At 39.2% G+C, this 16821-nt stretch overlaps 1 protein-coding gene and 1 pseudogene across 6 annotated transcripts in view; one reads left to right on the forward strand and one right to left on the reverse strand.

Moving 5' to 3' along the window:
- NUP214 (nucleoporin 214) overlaps window positions 1-16821 on the reverse strand; it is a 103482-nt gene that overhangs the window by 36139 nt on the left and 50522 nt on the right. For all 6 annotated transcript variants that reach the window (XR_005364892.1, XM_038549004.1, XM_038549003.1 and 3 more), the window contains 3 exons: window positions 6219-6294; window positions 4861-4939; window positions 1936-2026 (listed from right to left, as the gene is read on the reverse strand). Coding sequence is in view for 5 of the 6 variants with exons in the window: in XM_038549004.1 (XP_038404932.1) it covers window positions 1936-2026; window positions 4861-4939; window positions 6219-6294 (246 nt within the window). In the remaining variant the exon portion in view is untranslated. The remainder of the gene's footprint in view (window positions 1-1935; window positions 2027-4860; window positions 4940-6218; window positions 6295-16821) is intronic.
- On the forward strand, window positions 13302-13400 carry LOC119873450 (annotated as a pseudogene).

Here is a 16821-nt window from a genome sequence, read left to right on the forward strand (position 1 = left end):
CTCAGGATGGATGTAAAGGGGCCCAGGCCAGGGAGAACCCCCTCCCTCGTAACCCACCCTAAGATCAGAGAGCTCGTCAGGAGTGTGCCACGCTGCCAGGGGACAGGAAGGAAAGCATGAAATAGAAGCCACTGTCTCTGCCATTTTGACAGAACACTTGGTTCTTGGCTGGGAAAATTTGGGTCAAAACCTTTCTGTACCCCTCTTATCAACCCCTCTCTCCTATTGTAGGTTTTCTTTAAGCTGTGAGTAAAGACTCCACAGCCAAAGGAGAAAATTCAACACACACATGAACTAGAACAGACCACTCACTGTGGTAAAGTTCAAATAGCACATTTAAAAGTCTAGTTTTAAAACTTATGGCCAACCACATCAAATATAGTATTGTAAGGATTTAGGTTTTTCTTACCCATCATTGCCTTCCTCCAATGGACACTAATTATCTAAGAGGATGTGTTCTACATTTTGTATTTTTAAAAAAACCCTTCTTTGTCTCAACCTTGAAGAAATTTTACCTAATAGGCGTAAACCAACTGACAGAGTGACCCAAACTTTTTCACCTTATGTTAAAAATGGAAGAAGAATATCCATTTACAGAAGTAAAGATTATTAGCCTTCGTAAAAGAAGCAATAACTCCTGGCACTGACCTACTCTTTGAAACTGGCTCCCAATTATCTCTGAGAAGTATAAAACACAATGATTTACACTAAGGAAAAAATAATATATCATCTCCCCCCTCAAATTAAATTGTAAACCCCCTATTTGCTCTTAACATGTTAAGTTGAAGGGCATTTAGGAAACACATTAATATTAGGGGAGAGACTGTGGTTAATGTGACTCCAGTCACAAAAGCACAAAATGGGAGAGCTCCAGAGGTTTTCCTAATGGGAGCTGAATATCATGCAGCCCTTCAATGGCAAAAGTCTTTGGACAAGTTTTTATCTCTCTTCCACTGAGCCCAGCTCCCGGCTGAGGGCACCTTTCACAGGACTCCACACAGGCAAGTGCCTCCAGCACTGAGAAGAGGCACTGTCCCTATAAAGATAATCAAGGTGCACATGGAACGAAGGTTAGAAGACTCTTTCATTTTTAAAAATGACTCAACTTTCCAAGTACAGCCATCACTACTTTTAGAAAAATGAGACAGGAATACTTCTCCATATCTATATAAGACCCAGATTCCCCAATGGCTCCTGTCTTTCATCACCTTTTCGAAGTTTAATGTATAGTGATCTCTCAAGCAGTCAAGCCAATCCAAATGTCACACCTAACCCCCAAATGGTGTCAGAATGCAAATATATCAGGGTGAGAAGTTAGAAAACCCACCACAGAATCTGACACAGACCTACTACCCAAAGAAAAGGAGGCTTAACCTAAAAAACAAAACAAAGAAATATATTGTAACACACATATAAACTTGAATTGAAAATGGGAAATACAGTTGGCCCTTGAACAATGCAGCGGTTAGGGGCACCCACCCCATGCAGTTGAAAATCTGCGTGTAACTTCTAATTCCCCAAAACTTAACTACAAATAGTCTATTGTTGATGGGAAGCTTTACTAACAACATCAACAGTTGATGAACACATATTATATGCATTATGTCCTGTATCTTATAATACAGGAAGCTAAAGAAAAAAATTAAAATCATAAGGAAAAGACATCTATAGTACTATACTGCATTTATTAGGAAAAAAAATTCACATATAAGTGGACCTGCACCGTTCAAACCCCTATTGCTCAAGGGTCAGCTGTAGATCTACATTAGGACAATAAGCTGCTGCCACTATTATCAGATGCATTACTGAAGTGATAACAACTCTGGGGTTCATATACAGTTAATAAGCAGATAAATATACCTCTGATTTTAAGACTGGGGGAAGCTATCTATAAGGTTGCTGGCAATCTGCCATGAAATTTAGTTCATTACTGACCCTGCTGGAGAAAATGAGAACGACTTGCTGAGCTGCCCAGCAGCAGGCGGAGGAGAAGTCACAGCTGTTTCTATCTTGGCTGCCCCTGGCCCTGAAATCGTGGGAAAGAAAATAAGAACATTACAAAAATGCTGTTAGAAACACCGTTCCACTTTGTGATTCTGTATAGCACCAGTTGTGCAATGCCACGTAGAGGAGCGCGGCTATAGTCCGCAGGCCCCTACCATGCTCTCTGACAGGTCAGGTCAGTGGCCAGGGGAGTGGACGTGTTGCCAAACTCGTGCGCGAGGCCTCTGAACTTTCTGGTTGGCTCCGTCCGTGTTAATTCCAAACCAACACATGCCCCAGCCTTCTTTCCAGAAAAGATATCGAAATCGTTCCAGTGCAGTTTAAATTGAAACCTCTGAAAGTAGTTTTTTAATTTTATAAGATATACTTTATAATGAAGTTTTATAATTATGGTTAAGTAGTATATAACTGAAGGAAAAAGATCCAAAAAGAAATAGGTTAATAGGTGAAATATATCTGAATAGTGACTTCATGGCTATTTGCTTTCTCTCTACATTCCTGTATTTCTCTTAGGGCATCGTTTTATATTTCATAAATATTAACTTTCTTTTTCATTACAAAAGTAATACATGATTCCTGCAATGCAGAAAGTGTAGAAAGCTAAAAGTATGATCCATTCTCTTCTCCAAGTTCAATTTCACTGTAAGTACTCATAAACAGTTTGGGGTATATCTTTAATTTCCTCCCCCATTGCTCTACTTTAAAAGAGGGAGGGAGAAGAAACACTATGTCTAAAAAGCCCAAACTGGGGCGCCTGGGTGGCTCAGTCAGTTAAGTGTCTGACTCTTGGTAACTCAGGTCTTGATGAGTTCCTGAGTTCCAGCCCCAAGCTGGGCTCCACGCTAGAGGTGGGCATGAAGCCTACTTAAAAAAAAAAAAAGGGGGGGGGGCACAAATCAAATCAAATGTAAGAAAAAGTACATTCTCTTCAGATGAGTATGGGGTAGATATTAGTAAAATTATTTTAAAAACTACTATAATGCAATGTGGTATGTATAGGGATATTCAATGCAATCTTGCTTATAATCTTGAAAAATTAGAAATAATCTAAACTATCAGCATAGTACTGATAAAACTTAACAGGGTGCAACTCCTAGGCTACAGCTGAAACAAGTTAGTTAGAGCTGTGTCAGATTTGGAAAGATGAGCCGAATAGTTACTGCAATGGGGGGAGGATTAACATACACAGGATATGCCTATTTTTGTTAAAAAAGAAAAAAAAAAAAAAACAACAATGAAGTAAACTTCAAGATATACAAATTAAATCATTAAGGGCTGCTATTTCTAGAATATGATTTGAAAGGGCAGCTTTTACTTTTTTACATTCTATACCTCTTCAGTGTAGACTTTTTGAACATCTAAAATTGTTTCATAATCAGAATAGCAACAGAGGTATTTCCATTCTTAAAGAGAGAACTACAGAGGTCTCAGAATAAATTTTTAAAGAAACTTTGTAAGCTTCTGAATAGTATTTTTCAGGGAAATTTTTCTGCCCCCAAAACCCTTTTCCTTTGATTATCCAGTGAGTGAAAACAGAAGTATATGCCGAGCAATGAAAGACAGATTTCACAATCACTGCTGCATGATGAATCTCAGAAAATGTCTGGGAAAGTCACGCTAACTGTGTAAGATGTATGTGAAGCAAAGTTTCTTAGATATCCTTGGTTCTTAAGTTCTAGAGTGACAAGCTCTTCAAAGCAGTCCTTGAAAGAAGCTGGGATAGATGTCTTTCAAAAACTTTCTAGAACATTAGCCAGAAATGGAAATGAACTTAATTTGAATCTTAAATGATTCAAAAGTCTTTGACAACTCCACTAAATTTTCACTTTTAACAGACAACTTTAGATCTCAGTTAAGAAGTGCTACAAAACTCCTTCTCATAGAAAGCTTACACGACACTATGGTGGCTCTGCACTAATCCAAATTCTAGAGCTCAACTTTGGCATACATGCTAATGGATTTCTCCTGAATGCAGGGACTATTTACAGAAGATAGACCCAATATCCAGGCAGATAGCTCTCAATCATAGAGAATAGAATGACTATATGGCTGAGCAGAGATGACAGAATGTGGGCTGCCGATGGGGGAGGTTCAGTGTCCAACAGAATCCGCCTGGAGACCCACTTGAGAGCATGAATGAAAGCAAAAGTCGGAGTCCATGGTGTGGTGAAAATACAGAACTGCAGGCAGCACAAGACTCCCAAAGCAGAAGGTGACACATGCCAAACTAGGGGTTATAAAAAAGGAGCCACCAGGAAGGGGGTGCCAAGGGCGACCCCACATCAACATCAAGTTATACATAACCTTGTGCTTCAAGGTGGTTTGGGGAACATTGACCCCTTGGTCATGGCACAATGGTGACTACAAAAACTATGAATTTTAAGAATAACTAAGCTTGAGTGGGCTTTGGGAAGTACGTGAAACCATAAAATCTGATACTGACATTATATCTACTCTGACATCTTATATTACAACCGCTCTGTTTTTCCAGCTTTGAATTATCACTGTGAACCAAGAGGATATTTCACTCCTTTTAGTAGAAGACTATAGTTCCTGTTCCACTCTCCTCCCCTCTTAACTTTGATCATCCAGCAAGGCTAGTGAAGACAACGGTATTGCTCCTTTTCAGGAAGAGCATTTCTAGGAAGATTTTTTTCATACTGTGCTTGAATTTCGGAGTCTGCAGAGCTGGTGGAGGGCTCGCTATTTCCTAGAGACTTCATCGACTGAAACCTTCCAAGATCTCTTTACTTGGTTTCCTATGTCAACTGCCCTCTATGATCTAGAACACTAACCTCTGCTGTGGGTGTGTGTTCTTTCACCTTTATTTTCACTAAAACAAAAATGCAAACTGACCTGAAGCTTTATCACCAGATGACAACTGACTGGACACTGGCGTGGGCCCCGATGGCTTCAGGGAATTTATTAGAGATCCCTGTAACAGAACACAAGCAGAACATTTATGTGAAACCACTAACCATCCTTTAGAATAAAGAAACATATAAAACATCTAAAAGTAAGCAAGCATAAGCACTTTTATTTATCTTAATTTAAAAAATCCTTACAATGTGAGTACTTTAAAAATGCCTGCCATGTGTAAGAGTGTATTGGAGGATGCAAATGGAATATCCTGTGAGCTCCAAGAACACAGTCTCGCCTATGTGGCTTCTGGCTATTTTCTTAGTGCCCAGCACAGTCCCTGGTACACAAGAGGGACCAGATTATCAGGTAGAAGAGTAAGTGAATGAATGAAATAGATACTGATTCTCAATAAATTCATAATAAAATAAAAAGCAAAACTGTTCAACTTCTCCATCTTCAGAGAATGTTGCTTTACTCTTATTTGTTATGACTTATGCCTACATAAGGTCAACATGAAACCCTCCAGAGGCGTGACCAAATGCTAAAATGCCACTTTAAGTCATGGCAAACCAAGGCTCAGAGCCATGTTGAAAACTCATGATAGGCAAATTGTGATCTCAAACACAATCTGAAATGACTCATCTCAGAGACATGGAGATTAGTGGAGAAACCAGGTTTTCTTGGGGAAGGTTTCAAAGATAGCTTGATCTATCTTTTAGCCACTTCCTATTAGTCTTTGCTGGATTGTTTAACTGTTTATAATAATATAACCTATTTTTGTGAGACAGTAATTTTTCATCAGGCAAAAGCCTAGTTGTAGACCTACTGAACGTCACTGAATAGGCAAGCTCTGAAAAAGAGATTGTAGGAGAAAGCCAGAAGTCACTCTCCAGGTACTGATCCTGAAAGCCACAGACAGGAAGATGGTACAAGAGCTGGGGTCCAGCTCTGGCTCCAGCATCTACTGATCATGTGAGCTTGCACTGGTCACCTGCACCTCAGCCTCTTCATTTGTGAAACACATTTAAACATCTGCCCCGTTCTACTGCACATGGCTGTCATATGGGTAAATGAAGATCATGTTAAGTGAAAGTAAATTATAAACCCAAATATCCTGAACTATAAGGTATTAGAATTATGACCCAAGATGACTAGATGCAGAATGTTAAATGACCTGAGAAGACAATGTCAGGTTCCAAATGACCTACTAAATTAAATTATAGGGAAGCATAAATTGTAAGGAAAGGATCACAGGTCTTTGTTAGACCTATAATCTGTTTAAATGAAGTCAGGACTTAAAACAGTACTTAAAACAGCATGGCTGTTCACAAAAGCAAAGATCAGTAAGTCACCTGCTTAGCCTGGTTAGCAGCTACTGGGGTCATCACAGGGTGAGGTGTCTTGGCTGAAGAGTATGGCACCGAAGAACTGGAAAACACAAAAGATTATGTTCAACAGGAAGGCACGTAGGTGGAAATTATATTCATCCTTGAGCCTACCCTTTTTTTTTTTTTTTTTAAGATTTTATTTATTTATTCATGAGAGACACAGAGAAAGAGACAGACAGACAGAGGGAGAAGCAGGCTCCATGCAGGGAGCCCAATGCGGGACTCGATCCTGGGTCTCCATGGATCACGCCCTGGGCTGAAGGCAGGCGCTAAACCACTGAGCCACCCGGGCTGCCCAAGCCTACCTTCTATCCAATAAATCATACTAATTTTGGGTAGACTATCTCAGGGACCCTAAACAGTCATTTAACACTTTTCTTTCTTTCTTTTTTAAAAGATTTTATTTATTTATTTATGAGAGACACAGAGAGAGGCAGAGACACTGGCAGAGGGAGAAGCAGGCTCCCTGCAGGGAGCCTGATGCAGGATTTGATCCCGGGACTCCAGATCATGCCCTGGGCCAAAGGCAGGCGCTAAACCGCTAAGCCACCCAGGGATCCCCCATTTAATACTTTTCTGAAGAATAAATTCTTTAAATGAAATCTGAGTCTTCAGCATAAAAGTCAAAGCAGTGAGCCTAAAACTTTTTTTTTCTTCCTGAAATCCTAAGAAAAAAAGTTAAAACTATTCAGAAGTAGAGCTTTTTCTTTTCAGGAGATTCAGCCTTCTTTATCTTCTCCCTCCCTGCCATCCCCAGTTCTAGATTCTATGGGGCATGCCTGATTCTCTTTCCAAGCCTGAGAAAATGTTCATCAGGATCCATGGGATGTATATGAACTGTTACTTATTTTTTTTTAAATATTTTATTTATTCATAAGAGACACAGGGAGAGAGAGAGAAGGGCAGAGACACAGGCAGAGGAAGAAGCAGGCTCCATGCAGGGAGCCCGATGTGGGACTCAATCCCGGGACCCCAGGATCATGCCCTGGGCCAAAGGCAGGCGCTAAACTGCTGAGCCACCCAGGCATCCCTGGACTGTAGTACTTAAAGAAGAGACAGCAACCAGCCCCTTTGAGCCCACTGCCCACCAGGTCAGCACACAGAGATTCAAATGTACCCCTGTACCGTACAAACTACAAACTGCACCTCTGCTGCAGTCTGAGAAGCCTATCCACTATTTGTAGAAAAGAGATCTTTTGTTAACTCTGAATGAGGTATGCAGTGAGCTGTTATTTCAGTAATTATTTAGTGTTAAAAGGGTGAGGGAACAAACCCTCTTGCTTATTAATGCAATCATGGATAAAAGCTCTACTCTTAGCTATTGGAAGCAATTTATTTATCTGTCCTAAGCCCAAAGCTCCTTTGACTGGTAAGTATAGCAGTAGTAGCTGTAGGATCTAGTTTTATTTTTCAGAATTCCCCCTAGACTAGGGAGGATTGCTATTTTTCCATCAAAAAATTAATTTGGAAGAGGAAAGACTAAAATAAGCCCATGCCTCATAGAAGAAAATTATTAAATGATTTAACAATCTTACAAGCACCTCACAATCCTCTGTTGGATAAACACAGGAACTGTCCCAAACTTTATGAGATTGAGAGATGAGAAAAAATGGAGTTATTTTCAATGAAACAAATCCCCTTTGCTTTTCCATGAAGACAGAAGAAGCTAAAAATGTGTTCTCTGAAGAAACATGTCTCTGCTCCCCTGAGATATTCCACCAGAGAGAGAAGAATGTGGGACTGAGGTTGCTAAGACTAAGAAAGCCCCGGGCAGACACGGCAGACCTGGGTAAAGATGTGGTTTGAGCTCATAAAAACCACAAGGGAAATGAAAATCTTTTATTCTTTCCCAAAGACAAACAAAAAAGAAATTATAAGTAAAAATAAAAGCAGCAATTTATCCAACTTTAGAATATTTTTTATGCCTAAAACTTAGTTATGACGTGATGGTAAACTAAATCACACACAAAATAGGCTGAGTGTAATTATCGTTCTAAATGTTTGTGATAATGCTACAAAATCTCTTGGGTGTCCTAAATCCCCAAACACACAACATTAGGAATTCACAGTACCTACACACTGGCCCACGTGATAGCCCTGCAGAGAAATGCTGCTCAGCGCAATCTGCTGACAAACCAGTGGATCAGATGGGACTAGATCTAGATGGACTACATCTGCCATGATCCAAGACAGCAAAAGCAAGGGATGACTGAATTCTACTTTCTAGCAGCACAGGCCTGAAAGGGATGATCAGAACTTCATTTGATGTGCTGTTCCACAAGCAAAAACAAGTCAGAGGACCGCAAGCAGAAACTGGCACTGCACCAGAACTCCAAAGAGAAACCCATAGCACAGGCGTCCACAGATGACATTACATTACTGACAACACTCAAGTGCTGCTTTAGAGATGAGTAATAGGGTCACATAGGTCATGGAGAGTGGTCCAATTTGGTTACTGGAGAAAAACACTCTCAACAGAATCTATGTCCTCTGGCTCCCATTCCCCAGAGCACTCTGATAAAGATTAAGCAATAATTACAGATGAAAATACCAAATATCCTACACACAGGAAATGTCACCACACACCTGTGTCAAGGGCTACCTTGAATACAGAAGAGTCACTTTGCTCCCTGTTGTTAGCACACTCTACCAACGTCACGTGCCCACAGAGGTGGACTGAGGCACACATGCTGTAGGGTGCACGATCTACACACGATTATAACACTGAATTGTTGAGACGTTGAAGCATGAAAATGTCATCTTGGCCTTTTCTTAGCAGTCGTTTAGATGTCAATGAACTTTAACAAGGTAAATATATTGTTGTTGTGAAAGGGGCCAACTACTCATTCTTTTACCTGTTTCAACATTTTTTTAAATAAGCTCCATGCCCAGTATGGGGCTCGAACTCACAACTCCGTGATCAAGAGTTGCATGCTCTACCGACTGAGCCAGCCAGGTGCCTCTATTTCAACGTTTTAAAGATCTTAAAAAACAAGAAACCAGGCTATGCTTTATTTTGATAAATCTGAATTATGATCATGAGTATCCTGTTATGTATTAGTGGATGACACGGCAGATCTAAGCTGTGAAAGCTACTCAAAAGTTACCTAATGACTTAAGAAACTTTTGGTAATAGATTAGAGAAAGGTAAGGCAAGTGGGGAGAAAGGACAACATCTCAAGAGCAGCTGAAGAAACAGACAAAACAAAATCAGGGGAGAAAAAGAAAGCAGATGATAGGAAATGTGGAAAACAAAAGTCAATTTTCTCATCTACCAGATGGGCAGTCACCCTCAAGGGTGATAACAAATGAGACACTCTGGGTAAAGATACCGGTCAGCATGTCATCATACACTGCTTGTGGGAAGATAAATGATACAACCTCTAAGGGGGTAAATATGGCAACAGCTGTCACAATTCACCCACATCTGGATACAAGGACACAGACACCCCCATGGCCTCAGCAGTCTTGCACTGGAGAGTTTATCCTATAGATACAGCTACAAGTGTGCAAAATGATTCATGTGGCCAATTATTTATCAAGCATCGTTAGTAATAATGCAAGAGGAGCATCCCCAATATCAATCAGTGGAGGGGGAAAAAAAAGCTATCAGTTCATTTTCACGAGTTTCTTATATCCATCACTGGAGATTTTAACTGCCAACCGTTGTCCCCTACTGGTAAATTTTATGTCCCTGAAAATTCAAAATATTTTCCCAAATATCATTAAGTCTTCTAACCCAAACTGTGGTTCTTGTATGAATGTCCATATGCCAAATGACTTAAATAATGTAAGTTGGAACTGCTTTAGAGCTCTGAGAAGGGCCTATATTAAATATAAAAATGGGATTCTGTTAAGAATTTACTAAGACTGTGGAAAATGTTCACAATAATGTTTCATGATTAAGCTGAAAGAGGAGGTTTCAAAGCTTCATGTATTCAAACTTGAAAAAACTAAATTTTCATAGAATAAAGATGAATAATATGTAAATAGTGACTGAATCTCTATGGTGGGAATAAAGGTGATTTTAATTTTGTTTTTTTTATTTTTATTATTTTATTATTTGAGAGTGAGCAAGCAAGCACGAGCTGGGGAGGGGCAGAGGGAGAAGCAGACTCCCCACTGAGCAGGGAGCCAGATGCGAGGCTCAATCTCAGAACCCTGGGATCATACCCTGAGCCAAAGGCAGATGCTTAACCCACTGAGTCACTCGGGTGCCCCAATTTTGTTCTTTTTAACTATCTCTGTTTATTATAATGTCTACAATGAACATTTATAATCAGAAGTCAAGGATCAAAGTTTTTTTTAAGGTTATGGTCGTTACTAAAGTTATTTTTAAAGTGGAGCAACATCTTTAAGTCCGTGAAAGAAAAAACTGCCAACCTAGAATTCTTAGTGAAAATATCTTTCAAAAACTAAAGCAAAATAAAGACTCTGGCAGACACACACAAGCTGAAAGAACTCAGATCTACACCTGAAGAAATGTCAGAGGAAGCCCTTTAAGCAGAAGGGAAAACATACCAGACAGAGACATGGGATTAAACAAACAAATGAAGGACACCAGAAATGACACCACCATATGGATAAGCAAAAGAGGTTTTCCTTCTTCTTTAAATCTGCTTCAAAGATAATGAACTATATGTAACAATGAACGTATCATGGAACTGATAACACCAGTGGAAGTAAATGTACAATGATGATGACAGCACCACAAAGGTGGGGAGGGCAGGAACAGAGGAATACTGCTATAAGATTCTTATATGAGGGCAGCCCTGGTGGCGCAGCGGTTTAGTGCCACCTGCAGCCCATGGTGTGATCCTGGAGACCCGGGATCAAGTCCTGTGTCAGGCTCCCTGCTGGAGCCTGCTTCTCCCTCTGCCTGTGTCTCTGCCTCTCTCTCTCTCTCTGTGTCTCTATGAATAAATAAATAAAATCTTAAAAAAAAAAAAAAGATTCTTATATGGTATTTTTAAAAAATATTTTATTTATTTATTTGAGAGAGAGAGAGAGCGAGTGAGCCTGAGCATGCACAAGCAGTGGGAGGGACAGAAGGAAAGGGAGAAGACTCGCACTGAGTGGGGACCCCGACAGAGGGTACAGTATCACGTGGAGTCAGAATGGGGTAAGTTAAAGAAGTACACTGTAAACCCTAATGCAATCATGTAAATAACATAGTGTTGCAGCTGATTAAGCTGAGAAAGATAAAATAGAATCATAAAAAATATTCAACCCAAAAGAAGCTGCAGAAAAAGAGGAAAAAATGGAGCAAAGAACAGATGAGACAAATAAACCAAACAGCAATATGATGTATTAAGACCCAACATCAGGGACGCCTGGGTGGCTCAGCAGTTGAACGTCTGCCTTTGGCTCAGGGCATGATCCCAGAGTCCCGGGATCGAGTCCCACATTGGGCTCCTTGCGTGGAGGCTGCTTTTCCCTCTGCCTGTGTCTCTGCCTCTCTCTCTGTGTCTCTCATGAATAAATAAATAAAATCTTTAAAAAATAATAATAAAAAAATAAAACCCAACATCATATATTAAATATAAATGGTCTATATACTCCAATTTAAAGTCACAGATTGTCAGCCTAAATAAAGAGCAAATACTCAACTATATGTTGTCTACAAGAAATCCATTTTAAATTATAGACACAAAATAGGTTCAAAATAAAAGAATGGAAAAAAGATATGCCATACTAGCACCAAACAAAGCAAGCTGGATTGGCTAAATTAATATAGGAGAAAGTAGATTTCAGAGCAATTAATCTTACCAGGGATAAAGAACGTCATTTTTATAATGATAAATGGGCCATTTCATCAAAAGAATGTAACAATCCTAAACATTTATGCAACCAATAACAGGAATTTCAAAATGACACAAAAACTGATAGCACTGCTAGGTAAGTTAGCAAATCCACAATTATAGTTGAAAATCTCACCACCACTTTCAGTAACTGACAGAACAAGTACATAAAATCATTAAGAATATAGAACACTTGAGCAACACTATCCACTATCTTAACTTAATTGACATTTATAGAACACTTCAACCAGTAGAGCAGAATACGTGTTCTTTTTGAAATACACAGAGAACATTTACCAAAATGACTGATATTCTAGTTCAGAAGTTGGCAAACTACTGAGCAAGGACCAACTGCCTGTTTTTATAAATAAAGTTTTATTGTTAGCAGCAATGCCTATTCATTTACATATTGTCTATGGCTGCATGAAGGCTACAGTGGCCTGGATGAGTGGTTGAGATAGAGACCACATGTCACCCTAACAAGCGTGAAGTATTTACTATATGGTCCTTTAAGAAAAACTTTGTTGATCTCAGTTCTGAGTCATAAAAGAAGTCTCAAAAACTCTAAAGACTTCAGGTCACATGAAGCATGTTCTCTGACCACAGCGGAATTAAATTAAAAATAACAAAAAGATATCTAAAAAACATCCAACTACTTAGAAATTAACACACTTTTAAATAACCCATAGGTGTGTGTGTGTGTGTGTGTGTGTATGTATATATATATATATATATATATATATATATAAATTATATATAAATTTTTTTAAACCCCAAAGGATAAATTAAAAAGTATTTTGAACTGAATGAAAATGAAAACCGAACATATTCAAAATCTGTGGGATGTAGTCAAGGTAGTTCAAGACAGAAGTGTATAACACCAAATGCCTGTAACAGAAAAGAATGGTCACAAATCAATGACTCGGTTTCCACCTTAAGAAACTAGAAAAGGATCAAATAAAACCCAAAGCAAACAGAAAACTGAAAAAAAAAAAGGGAGGGGGGAATAATAGGAAAAAAAATATCAGTGAAACCAAAAGCTAGTTCTATGAGATCAATAAAACTGATAAACCTCTAGCTAGACTGATCAGCAGGAAAAAAAGAGATACGAATTACCACTAACAGGAAAGAGGGAAGTGAAATCACTATGAATTCTAAACACATTAAGAGTTTACTAATTTGGGACTATTATGAAAAACCTCACGAAAACAGATTCAACAATTCAAATAAAATGTAGAAATTTCCTGTGCTTGCTTTGGCAGCACATACACTAAAATTGGAATGATACAGAGAAGATTAGCATGGCCCCTTAACAAGGATGACACGCAAAATGTACAAATTTCATGAAAGACACAAACTATCAAAGTTCACTCAAGAAGTAGGTAAGCTGAAGAATCTTATAGCTATTAAAAAAAACCTGAAAATTTTGGGCCCAGATGGCTCCACTAGTGACTTCTACCAAACATTTAAAGATAAAATAATAACAAATCTACATAAACTCTTCCAGAAACTGAATAGGAACAAATACTTCCCAACTCATCCTACAAGGCCTGCATTGTTCTAATAAACAAAACTGAAAAAAGACATCACAAGAAAATCAATACACCAATATCCTTCATTAAGGTAGATGCAAAAATTCATTTTTTAAAGATGATTTACTTATTGGGGTGCCTAGATGGCTCAGTGGTTGAGCATCTGCCTTCGGCTCCTGGGTCCTGAGATCAAGTCCCACATTGGCCTCCTAGTGGGAAGCCTGCTTCTCCCTCTGCCTATGTCTCTGCTTCTCTGCGTTTTTCATGAATGAATAAATAAAATCTTAAAAAAAATTAAGATTACTTATTTATTCATGAGAGAGAGACAGAGACAGAGACATAGGCAGAGCTGAGAAGCAGTAGGAGCCTGATGCAGGACTCAATCCCAGGACCCCGGGATCACGACCTGAACCAAAGGCAGACACTCAACCACTGAGCCACCCAGGTGCCTTAGATGCAAAAACTCTTAAAAGAATTTTATTTGTTTTTGAAGATTTTTATTTATTTATTCATGAGAGACACAGAAAGAAAGAGGCAGAGACATAGGCAGAGGGAGAAGCAGGCTCCATGCAGGGAGTCTGATGTGGGACTCGATCCCAGAACTCCAGGATCACACCCTGAGCTGAAAGCAGACATGCTTAACCACTGAGCCAACCCAGGTGTCCCACTTAAAAGAATTTTAGAAAATGGAGTCCAACCATATACAACAAGGGTAATGCATCATTATTAAAGACTGCTTTAACATTAAAAAACCAATCAGTGTAACAAGGGCACCAAGACAATTTAATGGAGGAAAAAAAGAGTATTTCGACAAATGGAGCTGGGACAACTGGATATCCACTTGCCAAAGAATGAAGGTAGACCACCATGTCATACTATTTACAAAAATTAAGTCAAAATGGATCAAAGACCAAAATGTAAGAACTAAAACTAAAAGATTTAGAAGAAAATATAGACATAAATCTTTATGATCTCTGATATGGCAATGGTTTCTTAAATATGACATCCAAAGCACAGGAAAAAGAAAAAAAGAGAAAACAATAAACAACTTCATCAAAATTAAAACTTTTGTGATTCAAAGGATGTCATCAAGAAAGTGAAAAACCAACTGAGGAGTGGGAGACAATCCATTTTATGAATGGGCAAAGGATCTAAATGGACATTTTTCTAAAAAAGATACAAATGGCCAATAAGCACAAATGGATGCCCAACATCATTAGTCATTAGGAAATACATATTAAAACCACATGAGGGCAGCCCCGGTGGCGCAGAGGTTTAGCGCCGCCTGCAGCCCAGGGCGTGATCCTGGAGACTCTGGATCGAGTCCCACATCAGGCTCTCTGTATGATGCCTGCTTCTCCCTCTGCCTGTGTCTCTGCCTCCCTCTCTGTCTCTATGAATAAATAAACAAAATCCTAAAAAAAAAAAAAAAAAAAAAAAAAAAAATGAGATACCACTTAACATCCAGCTAGCATGACTAAAATCAAAACATGCAGAGTACAAGTGTTGGTGAGGATGTAGAGAAAAATGGAACTCTCACTCATTGCTGCTGCCAGGGATCCCTAAGTGTACATTGTTAATGACACCAAGTCATTTACCATGTTGTATAAACCTCACCACTATTTATTTCCAGAATTTTTTCATTATCCCAGATAGAACTTGTACCTATTAAATTATTAATAACTCTCCACTTCCCTCCAGCCCCTGCTAACTTCTGTGCTATTTTCTGTCTCTAAGAATTTGCCTATTCTAGGGATCCCTGGGTGGCACAGCGGTTTGGCGCCTGCCTTTGGCCCAGGGCGCGATCCTGGAGACCCGGGATCGAATCCCACGTCGGGCTCCCGGTGCATGAAGCCTGCTTCTCCCTCTGCCTGTGTCTCTGCCTCTCTCTCTCTCTGTGACTAACATAAATAAATAAAAATTAAAAAAAATGTACACTTAAAAATGGTTAACATTTGTTATGTATATATTTTACCACAATGAAAAAAAAAGAAAAAGCTTCCTAACTATCCTCTTTCTACCATTCCACACTCTAGCCCTTTTGAATCTTTCTCAATATAAGAACCAGAAGCTTCCTGCTAAAACCTTAGGTCATTGCAACCATTCATGTTTATCAAAGCTCACAGAATTTTACACTAAAAGAAAGGTGAATTTTACTGTATATAAATTATGCCTCAATTAAAAAAAACTTGCTAAGATTAAAAAAACAAATCAGATCAGGTTATATGACTGTGCCAAAGCATCCAACACTCTGCAGCCAGGTCCTGAACAAGGCTCACTAAATGTCACAGGACACAGGATTCCACCTCTGCCCCCACTCCAGGTGCCCTCCCTCCTGCTCCAGCCACCAACAGCCTCCTGGTCTTCTTGAACTTGCCACTGGCCCTATACCTGGGGCCATTTTCCTTAGGATGGTCATGAGACCTGCTCTCTAGCCTTTTGGTCTTTACTCAAATGTCAAGTATCAAAAGCCACATAAAATAGGAAGATTCAGCTTAACAGTGAAAGCAACATGGTCTGGTACTTTTTTTTTTTTTTTTTAATTTAAATTCAATTTGCCAACATACGTATAATATCCAGTGCTCATCTCATCATGTGCCCTCCTTAAAGCCCATCACCCAGTTATCCCAAACCCCACCTACCTCCCCTTCTGCAACCCTTTGTTTCCCAGTTAGGAGTCTCTTGTGGTTTGTCTTCCTTTCTAATTTTTCCACATTCAGCCACCACCCCCACCCTCCCGTCCAGCCGCTTCCCTTATGGTCCCTTTCACTATTTCTTATATTCCACATATGAGCGAAATCATATGATAATTGTCTTTCTCTGATTGACTTATTTCACTCAGCATAATACCTTCCAGTTCCATCCACATTGATGTAAACAGTAGGTAGCTCATAGCAGCAATGTCCACAATAGCCAAACTGTGGAAGGAGCTATGATGTCCTTCAGCAGATGAATGAATAAAGAAGATGTGCTATGTATACACAATGGTCTGGTACTTCTGAGATAGTTTAGTCATTAATCATGGAGGAGAAGCACCTTCTTTGGCCACCTTCTTTAAAATTGTAGCCCACACCCAGATAATAGGTCTTAAATCCCTTTCCTACTTCAATTTTCTCCACATCTGTCATCACCTAAAACACTGCATATTTTACTCACTCATTTCACACTTAATGTCTTTCCATATCTAGTGCAGGATTCATTGGTGGTTTTTGTCTGTTTCGTTAACTGCTTTAT

This window comes from Canis lupus, chromosome 9 (assembly GCF_011100685.1).
Source record: "Canis lupus familiaris isolate Mischka breed German Shepherd chromosome 9, alternate assembly UU_Cfam_GSD_1.0, whole genome shotgun sequence".
In the NCBI taxonomy this organism is placed as follows: Eukaryota; Metazoa; Chordata; class Mammalia; order Carnivora; family Canidae; genus Canis; species Canis lupus.